At 46.0% G+C, this 12,533-nt stretch overlaps 1 protein-coding gene across 2 annotated transcripts; it reads right to left on the bottom strand.

Annotated features, from left to right (window-relative positions):
• Window positions 1-1,981: 1,981 nt before the first annotated feature.
• Cdca4 (cell division cycle associated 4) lies at window positions 1,982-12,205 on the bottom strand. Of its 2 annotated transcripts, none has more exons than XM_005343620.3 (2): window positions 12,090-12,205; window positions 1,982-3,917 (listed from the first exon to the last, which is right to left on the bottom strand). In XM_005343620.3, exon 2 carries the CDS (start codon window positions 3,909-3,911, stop codon window positions 3,195-3,197), a length of 717 nt encoding a protein of 238 aa, XP_005343677.1. In that variant the 5' UTR covers window positions 3,912-3,917; window positions 12,090-12,205; the 3' UTR covers window positions 1,982-3,194. The 2 variants fall into 2 exon arrangements, with proteins under 2 accessions (XP_005343677.1, XP_005343678.1); XM_005343621.3 differs by lacking the exon at window positions 12,090-12,205 and adding an exon at window positions 11,638-12,077.
• Between the last annotated feature and the right edge of the window lie 328 nt (window positions 12,206-12,533).

Genomic DNA, 12,533 nt, shown 5'->3' on the forward strand with positions numbered 1-12,533 from the left:
GTGGCGGGACCCTGGCAGAGCCTGAGCCTCCTGGAGGCTGGCTTCAGCTGAGCAGTGGCAGAGGCCCCACTTGGTTTGTGTCCTGCACTTTGCTGGTGAGGTCAGCAGTGAGGAAACATACATGGAGCACGTAGGAAGGCAATGTCTCAGGCAAATGTTCTCAATCTTTAGCTCACCTCACCACAGGTGCATAGACGCCTCCCTCACAAACTTCTGACCTCTAAAGCAACACGGTGACATTAACCATCTAGAAGGATGCAGATGGGAACTGAAGAACAGAGGATGCGGCTCATATATTTGGGATTTACACGAAGTCATTTCATCCCTTCTTGCTCTGAACCCTTCTTTCCAAATCTCCTTACCTCCATGTCTTTGTGTGTGTGTGTGAGACTTAATTAAGAGCACAACTGTGAGAATGTTTATTTTTTGGAAAATGGGGACCACCATATCAAGAAAATGACATTCCCTCCCCCAACCTTTAGCTGAATAGATCCTCAGAGAGGGATAGAGCCTCATGGGCCCCACCCTATGCCTGACGGAATGTTGTTGGGTCCTATCTTGTACATATTTGAGATACTTCACAAATAAGGATGAGGGACATGTAGTCCTAAGCATGAAACACTTGGGACAGCTCTGACCCGAGTGCCTTCTGTCCACTCTCTGCACAGAAAGCAGCTATGGGCGAAGGCTGCAAGGAGCACCTACATTCTTGGCCTGCCATTTGGTAAATGGTTACTCCAGGGGCATAATGACCAGTGATCCCCACCACAGGCCTGGCCTGATACTACCTAGATGGCAATCCTCAAGTGCTGAGATTTTTTTTTTTAAAGATTTATTTATTTATTATGTATACAGTGTTCTATCTGTATGCTTGCTGGCCAGAAAAGGGCACCAGATCTCACTACAGATGGCTGTGAGCCACCATGTGGTTGCTGGGAATTGAACTCAGGACCTCTGGAAGAGCAGTCAGTGCTCTTAACCTCTGAGCCATCTCTCCAGCCCAAGTGCTGAGATTTTAACGACACATCCTTAGTTACATATTTATAAACACACGGAAAATGTGCTTCCAAACAGTCATCAAATTCATATCTAATCTGAAAATGTCACATGTGCATGATCAAACCCAAAGGAACCTACGAAATTTCAGCAACTCCATCCAGGCAGAAACAGAAGGCAGCAGGGTGAAAAGCCTTGGTCAGGCTGGTCACTCAGTCTCAGGGCTCCCAGCAGCTCTCTAAAGACAAGCATCAAGGCTGACACACACCTGTTTCCAAAGATCTTTTTTCTTCTCTTTTTTTGGTTTTTCAAGACATGGTTTTTCTGTAGTTTTGAAGCCTGTCCTGGAACTTGCGCTGTAGACCAGGCTGGTCTTGAATTTTGAGATCTGCATGTCTCTGCCTCACAAGTGCAGGGATTAAAGGCATGCGCTACCTCCACCCAGCCAAAGATCTAGCTTTTTAAGGCTGCGAAGTAGACACTGTAGCTACTAGGAGGAACAGAAATGCTTTAAACAAGCAATTCCTGTTTTAGGGACTGACAGGGCACCTCAGCTGTCTGTGGACCTGCGTTGCATCCCTGGGCCCAAAGGGAAAGCTGATTCTGAGAAAGTTGTCTTCTGACCTCCACATGGGCACTGTGACATAAATAAAATGTAAAAGAGAAATCCTGCCTTACGATTATTTAGTAAAGCACACCCTTTAAACTAGCTTTTATAAGGAGACACATGTAAGATCATTGTCACAGACTGGGGCTCAGCTGTTCCTACAGATTACCTAGAGCCCTTAGGCCCAGGGAAGGTAGCAGGAGCTGAAAGGTAAGGGAGAGTTTTCCCTTGGTTAAGAAAACAAACTTATTGCCTATTTAGCACAAAAAGAAGTTATTTGCCTATTATAGAAAGCATATAAAATGCTGAGACCACCGAAAGCAAACTTGGTTGAAGGATTAGGATAGAAAAAATTCATAACACATTCCATTTGCTGGATATTTTTAATAAAGTGAGGTTTACATTGATGATATTAAAGAATAGTCATACAAATACAGGAAAAAAAATAAAACCTCTTAGGTTCAGGTGGGGAAGACCAAAAAAGCACATAAAAGACAGAAAAAACATGCATGGAAGAAGAGTCTGACATGTGATCAGGTAGCAGAACCTTGAGATCCAAGCAGACAGCTTAGGGGCCACCCCAGGATTAAGGGGCCCTAAAATTAGATGGAGTCAGATTGTTTTGAACCTTAAAATGTTTGAGCACCATTTTAAAAGCAAGCAAGCATGCATGGGTGTTCCCTACTGAGGACATGGGTGAGGACACACCCTTCCCAAGCACACGCATGCCTGGTACCCAGCAGCCTCCATGTACACACTTGACAAGGAACATGAGGTGTGAGGAGGTCATGCCCTTCTGTCACACATTAGTGCCTGGAAGCCAGGCAGTAATGGCCAAGGACAAAACCTGCATAAGGCACTGCCTGAGACAGAATTGACATGTAATTTCTAGACATCTTACCTTAGCCTTCAGTGGCATTTACATATAAATAGGCATAAATAAAAGCACCCTGCCGTTGACAGGAAGACACCACCTGCAGAGCAGACCCAGTGAGGCAGCAGTGGAGCTGTGCACGGTTCTCATTTCAGACACTCTGCTAGAATGCAGACCATGATTGGGCCGGCCTCTCATGTAAACACCTGGCCGGCTACATTTACACTGTTGCCTTGGGAGTGTAGAGACTCATTACCAAAAAATATTTTCTATTTAAACCTTAAAAATGACACACACCAATTGTAATTATTTAGGTTATGTTTCTAATGTAGCAGCAGAGGATGTTTGTAGAAAAAATATACTTTTAAGAAAATAGCTGAAAAAATCTAAAGTATAAAAAGTTTAAAAAATATATCTTAAGACAAAATATTGCCCAAAACATATAAAACTTAAATTTTAGAAAGTTTGTTTACCTAATTTAAAACACATTAGACACAACTGTGGCACACCATCCTCCACAGTGATCCCAGGGCCCAAAAGTCTTCAAAGAGCTCAGTTTCTGGCAATGGCTTGCTCTGTCTTCAGGACTGCATGCAGCCTCGCAGAGAAAATCTGTCCCAGGGTATTTTCATAGTCAGAAAGGCAGGGCCCCCTTTGGGACAAGTGCTTGTCTGTCTCTGGATCACAGCACAGAATAGGCCCACCAGGGGCCTTCTCTCAGGTCTCCACCAGAATCTCTACTACATGGTCCAGCTCAGCCAGATCTGACTTGCAAGTGGAGCTGGGAGGTGGGGGAGCTGCAGCAAAGCTCTCGAGGCCATTGCAGAGACTGGGTTTGGTCCCACTCATCATTCCTGTTAGCACCGTGTCTAGGTCATAGTAGGAGCTGTCCACGTCTGAGAAGAGTTCCTCCACTGAGCTGGGGCTTTTGTTCTCCAGGGTCTCAAATATCTGGTCCAGTGACTTCTGAAAGCTTCCCCGGTTTTCTTGTGGGTTGTCCATCTCCCAGAGGCTGCTCTGAGGGTTTCTCTGTCCCTGTGCTGAGCTGACTATGGGAAGCTCAGAAGCTGAGCTTTGCAGGGGATCATCTTCCAGTTCAGGAGTGGGGTGCTCCCCGTCAGTTCCCCTGGCTGTACGACACAGGATCTCTGTGGAGACCAGGCGGTCAATTGGTGCCCGCTGTTCGACATTCTGGGGTGCCATCCCATGCCACACACCATCCCGACTCATTTCCTCTTGGATCTGCCGGACCGTGTTGGCGATGAGGACCGAGCGGCAGAGGTTGGGTTCCACTAACATGTGGCAGAGCTGGAGCTTGACCAGGGACATGTCCAGGAGTGACTGCCGCTGCAGGCAATAGGAAGGGACAGTGCCAAAACCCTCTACTCCTTCCTCCTGGTCACCGTATTTCCTCTTCAGCCCTCTGGCAAACATTGTGTCCTGTGGGAACCAAGGAAGACACCAATTAACATACTTCAGCCTCCTGGCTGACAGTACCCAGGACAGTTTCAAACAGCTACAGAAGTGACAACAGTGCCAGAGACACCATCTGGGAGGCTGCCTGAGGCACAGCCACTGTCACAGCCACCAGAGCTCTAAGTTGTAGCATAATTTTCATCAACAGATAAATGAACACAAACAGAACTTTGCTCCGTATGTTTGTGTGACAAGATGTTTTAGCTGTTGAGTCATCTCTTCAGGTTTAATTTTATTTTAAAATAAAAAACATTATTTTAAGCTGGGCAGTGATGGCACATGCCTTTAATCCCAGCACTCAGGAGGCAGAGGCAGGCGGATCTCTGTGAGTTCAAGGACAGCCTGGTCTACCTGAGCTAGTTCCAGGACAGACTCCAAAGCTACAGAGAAACTCTGTCTCAAAAACACAAAAGAAAAAAAATATTATTTTAAATATACATTTGAAATTAAATGCCAAGTTGTCCTTAACAGAACTTTTTTTTTTCATTTTTTATTGCTTTATAAATAAGACCATTCAAAATTTCCACTTTCTCCCCCAGAAATCTCTTAAATACATAAACTTTAGGACTCTTTTTAGATACAAAAAAAAGGCTACCTTCTTCCTTTCAGAGTCATAGACCTTTACATAATTTATGTGGCCTCTTGAGTATTTGTTCCAATGAAATGAAAGCTAGGGCTCATGTACAAACTTGTAAAGAATATTCGCAGTTCTCTACTCAGTTGTCGCAAACTGGAAACAATCCAGTTCAAAGGACCAGGGCTCCCATTGGAACTGTGGCCAGAGAAAAGCCGCTCCAGAGGCCACACCCAATCAATTCCATTCTCCTTACATTCATGCAATCATAGGACAAAGCACCAGGCGGCCACAGGAGGCGGGTGCAGGAGACCTCCAGTAAGAGAACATGCCTGGACAAGTGTGCTGGCCACACAGTGCCCAGTTCCCAACACATCCCACACACACTTAAGTGAGAGAGGAGTAAAGAGGATGCAACTTCATATGAAAAAACAGTAGAAACTCAAGATAAAAAATTAAGAGACCTGGTGCCAAGAGCTTATTTTTCCTATAAGACTATGCCCAGGAAAGTAAGCAGCTATTACTACTGTCCATGCTACCCCTCAAGTTTTATCATCTATGTTATAGTGATGGAAAGGAGCTTACTACCTAAGTATAAATAACAAGAGAGGCCAGAGATTGGCCCAGTAGTTAAGAACACTGGCTGCTTTTTCAGAGAATCCAGGCTCAGTTCCCAGTACTTCATGGTGGCTCAAAACCATCTATAACTCAAGTTCCAGGAACCCAATGCCCTATTCTGACCCCCAAGAGCACCAGGCACGCACATACATAAATGCATGTAATACACAGAGAATATATATAAGTCTAAAAAAGAAAAAAAAAAACTTCATGAAGCCAGGCAGGACAATGACTCAACAGGTTAAATGCTTGCCACACAAAATAAAGATCCTTACAACCTATGTAGTAAGGTATGATGGCCCAACTCTAATCCCAGAGCTCGGGAGGTAAAAATAGAGGGTCCCTGGAGCAGGCTAGCTCTGGACTCAACTGAGACCCTGCCTTAATAATTAAAGTGGAGAGCAAATGGGTAAGATATCACATATCAGCCTTTGGCCCCCATATATGCGCGCACGCACACACACACACAAACCCACATTGCTTCTGTTAAGAATATTCAAGGTTATGTTTTCTTTTTGAATCAGGGTCTCACTAGGTAGTCCTGGCTAGCCTGGAATTCACTGGGTAAACCAGGCCAGCCTCTGCTTCCCAGGTGCTAGGATTATAAGTTGTATGATACCGGGCCAGGCAAATTCTTTTAAACCCGTTGAATCTGGAGCTAGAGATAAGGATCCATGGCAGCTCACAAACATCTGTAAGTTGGTTTCCATGGTATCCAACAGACACCCTCTTTTGGACCCAGCAGGCACTGTATGCGTATGGTGCAGACATACATGCAGGCAAAAATACCTACATACATAAAATCTCTTCTAACTAAATAAACTTAGGTTGGGTTTGAACATTTGGTCTCAGCTGATGGTACCGTCTAAGAGGTTACAAAACCCTTTCTATTCTCTGCTTCCTGTGTGAAGATGACTGACATGTGATCACTCTGCTTCCTGACTACCAGGTTGGCCTCACCCTTCCATGTTGTGCCTTCCCTGTCATGATGGACAGATACATTCATCCCTGCTGTAACTGCAAGTCCAGACCAACCCTGTCTCCCCAAGCTGCTTTCTGTCAGGCCATTCTATCACAGCAACAGAAAGGTAACTAAGATAACCTTGCATTATAGAGATTTCTCTTTTGGTGGTAGTATGTGTGTGTTTAACAGGCTGTTCTCTTAACTTGAGATCCTCTGCTTCAGCTTTCTGAGCAAAGGGATTAAAAGTGTGGGTCACTAAGTCTAAACTAGATTCTTTCCAGCTTAAAAAAAAAAAAAACAACAACAATTACATGTTTAAAGCCACTGGCGTAAACCAGCTAAGTTTATTGAGAATTAATATACTATGTCAAACTATAGCAAGAAACCCTGAATTAGGGAGTGGGAAGTCCCAAAAGTTTCTCTTCAGCAAGTTCCTCTTTGTTTCAGGGTTATCTCTAAAATTTCAACTCTTCAAGATTTAACAGACCTCAAACCAAACTAGCTCACATGTCATGAATTAACCCTATTTTGCTAATAGAATACTTAGCTGCCCATTCTGACTATTAAAATCTAACTGATAACCCAACTGGAAGGCAGACTGGTCCCAGGGAGAACAGCATGGCCAATCAGAGGCTGCAGTGGGTAGAACTCACAAAAGAACAGAGAAGAATAAATGGGTTCCTGATAGTTTTCTTAGTACCAAGAGATGGAGAACAGGCTGAAGAGAGAAGTCATCAGTGGTTTTCTCAGCCATGAACCCTGCAAACTAAAAATACCAATCTGTAAGATAAAAGATGCTCACTGGAGAAATAGTGGCATGACTATTGTAAGAAATAACCAACTGCTTTCTGTTTGGATCTGAAGTCTGTTCCACAGGACAGAATTCATACCCGGTACTATAAAGCTGGTCAAAAGCACATGGCTAGGTCAATTCCCCTGGAGGGGAGCCTACTCCTGTTATCTTCCTAAATGGTCATGATGTACAAACTGTCTTTTAAATATATTTAAACCCTTGGTAAGAGCAGCTCCCACCATTTGCAACAGACCGTATTTAATGCAGAGACTCACAAATAGTCAAAATACCAAGAATAAAAAACTAGTGAGCTCTTAGCCCTAAACCAGACATCTATATCAATACTCCCTGGATCCAAGGCTCAGGAAATAATCCTGGAAGTGGGGCAGAAAGAATCTTAAGAGGTAGAGCATGACAAGTTTTGTGAAATAACAATGTCTGGACACGACATGGCTGCTCCACACATGAAATCACAGGAGTAACTGTGATTATGTGCACAAGATGGGACCCCATTAACATTTCTTCACAAATGGGGGGAAGGAGCTCACGAAAGGTTGCTGAGGGAGGGAACCACCAAAGAAGATTAAGTTGCCCATGCTCCAGTAAATAATTCCTGCCCATGTTCACGCAAGCAACCTTGATTAAACTGAGGGTCACAAAACAAAAAAAAAAGCTAAGCAGGCTTCAGAGACTCACATTTCACATATGGAGACAACTCAAAGTGCATTCAAGTCAGCAACACATGTTTATGAACCTTGTATGCAGGAGGCAGGAAGATAACTGTAAATAAATAAAGCTGGGCGGGAAGCCCTTTGGTATCTCAAGTCACAAATCCCTGAGTGGGCACACCCAATGAAGAACACTAATTCTGAAATCCAGACAAGGCTCTAGTGCCCCTCTAGGGATGGAAAGTTGACTGAGTGCTGAACCACAGCCAGACTGATCAGCAGTGGGTAGTGCTAAGAACATACTGCCAGAAAAGAAGGCCCAGAAGCACCCAGAGCACGTGCTCTTACAAGAGACAAAGTACAAATATTTCTGGCAGGAGCACAGAGGGAACAATTCTGACCCATAATCTGCAATGACCAGCCCAGAAGGCTCACCTACAAGACCAGCCTAGAAACCAGCAAGCTCTCCAGGTCTCTAATTGGCAACTGCCCAACAAAAGCCCTCTAGCCAGGATATAAAAAGCTAGCAGCATCTGTGGAATATTATTTAACTAGGCAAAAAATGTTTGTTTATACTGCAGAATCCTACTTTAACTGTGTAAAGGTGTGTTAGTTTTGTTTATTCTGCATTTGTTTACCTTGCCTGCCTAAGGCACCTGACTGGTCTAAAAAAGCTGAACAGCCAATAGGAAGGCAGAAAAAGGATAGGCAGGGCTGGTAGGCAGAGATAATAGGAGGAGAAATCTAGGCTGGGAAAAGAAGAGAGAAGAGAATAAGGGACATGCCTGGGGCAAGAAGCCAGGCAGCAGACACAGGAGTAGTGAAAGTACAGAAGGAAAAGTACAAAGTCCCAAGGCTAAAGGCAGATACAGAAAAACAGGTTAATTTAAGTTAAAAGAGCTAGCCAGAAACAAACCTAAGCTAGGCTGAACATTCAAACTAATAACTAATTAAGAAGTCTCCATGTTATGATTTGGGAGCAGACTGGTGTCCAAAAGAAAAAACCTAGTACAGCATTCTTTGGTGCCATCTCAGGACTAATCGAAGAGGAAATACCTACTACAGCCAGTCACAGGACCTAAGAAACAAATGACAGTCTTATTTATATATTTTATTATTTTTTGTTGTTTTTTGAGACAAGGTTTCTCTGTGTAGCAGAGATCTACCAGCTTCTGCCTCCTCAGCGCTGGGATAAAGGCAAGCGGCACCACTGGTAAACTAGACAAGCAGAAGAGTAGTAGGAGGCATAGTACTTGTTTTCCTAGCTAGCAGCTGACCCCACTTTCTAGGCCCCCTTAGTTCATCCTAAGGTTGAAAAATTGCAGTCTGCTACAATAAGAAAAGGAGGGAATCTGGAACCCTGGAATATCTATTAGATGAGGCTTTGTACCTGGAGCCAATAGGATGGGGAATCCATCAAGCAAGTAATGCTAGACAAATGTCAAGATTTTATCTCTCTGGAGAACCAGCCTATAGGAAAAAGAGGACAGAACTGTAGGGTATGATGGTAAAAGCCTTTAAATCCCAGCACTGGAGGAAAATGGATCTCTGTTAGTTTAAATCCAAGTCTGGTCTACATGGAAGTTCTAGGCCTGCCAAGGATACATAGTGAGATCACATCTCAGAAAACCAAAAATGCAGAATTTTTCACCAGAGACTTTAAAAACCACTTTTTGTACCAAACTGGGAAGCTATTTTTGCTAGGCTAATTTCCGTTTCTGCAGAATCATAAAATTAAAACTGTTTGCTTCTTAAAGTTGTGATTACAGAATGAAGGTGTTGTTTCCCACTCGGGAGATGCTCGCACCTAGTCACCCCACTGGGAAGCTTTCCTCAAGACTGCAAACAGCTACAGCTCTGCTGTACACCCGGCCTCCGCCTGTTCTCACTGGATTGCTTATGTTATTTCCACAGCTTCACTAGACAATCTAGAAGAGAATCAAAAATCACAAAACGAAGATGCTCCATAATTCTAACCACTCAGAGAAAACCTGCCACCCTCTAGATTCCCTTTCCCCAGCCCCTTTCTTAGCACTAGCTTTCACTTGTGTTGCGTCCACAGCAAGTTGTGTTTGTTATTTAACAAGTGGGTCATCATTTCTGGCGAGTGCCTACTTGTATGCACAAGCACACCAGGCAGTCTACAGCCAGCACCAAGTAGTTTCCAGCCACAGATGTTTCCTTGGCCTGGCACTTGGTTTCTGTACCATTAAATCCTGACTTAGTACTAGGACTCATCAATTTTCTTCTGCATTCATTTTTGCATATTTGCTATCGAACTACCTTTCCCTCTCCTCTGTCCCTTTTCCTTAGGGTACATACTACTCTTGCACAACAGAGCTTTAACCAATACTTTCTCTTGCTAGGGCGTCACCTTCCTTCAGTCTTGTTCACCATCCTCAGATTTAAGATTTCAAACAAGGTGGGGTTAGAGACGATTTACAGATGATGAAGGCTGGGTACCCAGAACCCACATGGTGGCTTACAACTGCCTAGAACTCCAGTTCCAGGGTACCTTCACAGACGGTGCACAGGAATTCATGCAAGTTTGAACTCATGAATACACAGGCATACACACATTAAAGGGGAGGAGTCACAAGATAAAACTGTGGGGTATTCACAGAACCAAAGCCCTGGAATGAAATACACAAATGTGTTTGCTTACCTGTCCCTCTAGAACCAAAGCTATAAACAGGATGGTGACAGTGTAACTACTAAGAGGAAAGAGGGAACTCGAGATGAAGGCCTGTATCACCAGCAATATTCTGACCAGCCCTAAATGGCTGAGCCCTAGAGCCTCTCCTAGAATGGTCTGGGTACAGCTCCCTGTGGCCACCTGTGTCTCGGACCTGAGGTTGCTTAATCCTAATGAAGGATGACAAGCAACTTCCTGGGCTCTCATCATGATTTAGGCAGTTATCAGAGTTTTGATTTTACCTGAATAGACCTAGCACAACCAGGGCTTGGACTATAGCCAACAATAAAGCACTCATCTGGATGTTGGATTTTTAAGGTGAATCAGTATTTAGTGATTTCAGAGCTGGGCATGGTGGCATACAGGTCATCCCAACACTTGAGAAGCAGAGACAGGAAGAACAATAGTTCGGGGTTATTTCTGGTGACAGTGTCAGTCTGAGGCCAGCCTGGGCTAAAGGAAATCTTGTCTCTTTTTTTCTTTTTGCAGAGTGAGGCTGAATATTTATTCAGGGGATTGTTGAGGGGAAAGGGTGAAGGGGGGGACAGAGAGAGAGAGAGGAGAAAGAGACAGAGAAGGGGGTCAGCGGAGAAGTGGAAATCTCATCTCAAAAGCAGAAAACAACAATAAAAATCACAACTGCTTTAAACTACTTCCAAAAAAAGCAACTGGGAGGAGGGAACAAGTTGGGAATTGCTACAGTCAGTGAAGTTGGTGGCTACGTGGTGGAGTTTATTGTCCCACAATTTCTGCTTGAGATTTTGTATAAACAGTTAGCTAAAAAGTCCTTCTGAGCATTATTCTTGGAAGGCTGTGGGGCTTTCTTATGCCTGGAGCTAGGTTTCAGTGACAACCCAAGGAAACTTCCTGGCCTCCTCCTTATACTGGAGTCTCTAAAACAGGAGGAGATTCCTGGCTGCATTTTAAATTTTACCTATAAGACCTTGACGAAGCTGCATGCAGGGGGTTGATAAGGCATCAATCTTAACTTTGTATGTAGACAATGTTTTCTGTGGATCAATTCAATCAATGGCTAGCTTATTCCTGCCATCTGGTAGTCAAATACAAAGGCCAACAAGAGAAAGTATATGGGTGCTGTCTGGACCAGTACATCTGTCCCAGGTTCTGGAAGGATCCCCTCCCCTGGTGATCCTATTTGGGTGAGAGAAAGCACAGAAAAGATCTCTGGCTTCCAGTCGAGTTCCACTGATGCCGTTGCAGGCAGTCTCTACTGAGCCATAAATAATCATATAGAAGGAAATGAGGTCTACTGTAGTAGGGGAATGGTGTGCAACACGAGACACTCGATAACCGCCTCAGGGGAACTAAAATTCAAAAAAACAAAGGAAAAGTACTCAAGGCCAACACTCACCAGGCAGGAGGCTGCAGGGAGCCCACCCTGATCTCTAGGAATCCGTCCCTAGCCAGCTAGTCGACGCTCAGAGCTCGGAGCCAGGAGCCAGGCAGAGTCTGGTGCCCCCAAACTGCAGCCCACGAGCAGTTCTGCAGGGAAACGCACAGCAGCGGCGGCCAGGGTGGGGTGGAAGATCCACAAGGGCTGAACCAAAGGAGGGACGGAGGAGAAAGGAAGGGCCACAGGAGCGGAAGCTAGGGAGCGTGGGCGGAGGGCGGGAGGGCCAGCTCGTACCCGCCGCTCCGGCTCTCGGTATGTGTCACTCAACACGCCGCGGCGTCATGGACGCCACAGGGCGGCGGGCGCCGGCGGAGGCCGGGGGATCCTGGCGGCCCAGCCGCCCCGGAGGTACCGCGCTCGCCGCAGCCCAGGCCGCAGGGGCCCGGGGGACAAGCAGCCCACCCACTCACCTGCGCCGCGAGACAGGCCCGCCACACGGTCGGCAGCCGAGACCAGTCAGCGCCCACAAAGGGTAGCCATGGAGCCGCCGCGCGAGCGCCAATTGGTGGAGTGCTGAGCGGAGCTCCGTTCAAACCCACGCAAGGCGGAGCCTCACCAGCGTGGACTCCCGCGCAGCGTCTCCAGCCGTTAGGATCGCGCGCTGGGCCGCCCCGCCCCGTTCCCATGCCTCCCCGCGCCTCGCTCCGCCTCCGTCCCTTGTCTCTCGACGGCGCGACTGCAGCTCCCAGGTTTCCGCGCGCTCGGGCTCCCAGGATTCCGCGCGCCGGCCACGGCCCCGTTCCCAGTGGTCCGTGCGCTTGGCCCGCCCCCGGTCCCCTGGTTTCTCGAGCGCGTCCATTCCAGCCAGTCCCCAGTCTCCTCGCTCCCGCCGGCGCTTCTCCCTCTGCCTCGGC

The sequence above is a fragment of the Microtus ochrogaster genome, chromosome 1 (genome assembly GCF_000317375.1).
Source record: "Microtus ochrogaster isolate Prairie Vole_2 chromosome 1, MicOch1.0, whole genome shotgun sequence".
In the NCBI taxonomy this organism is placed as follows: Eukaryota; Metazoa; Chordata; class Mammalia; order Rodentia; family Cricetidae; genus Microtus; species Microtus ochrogaster.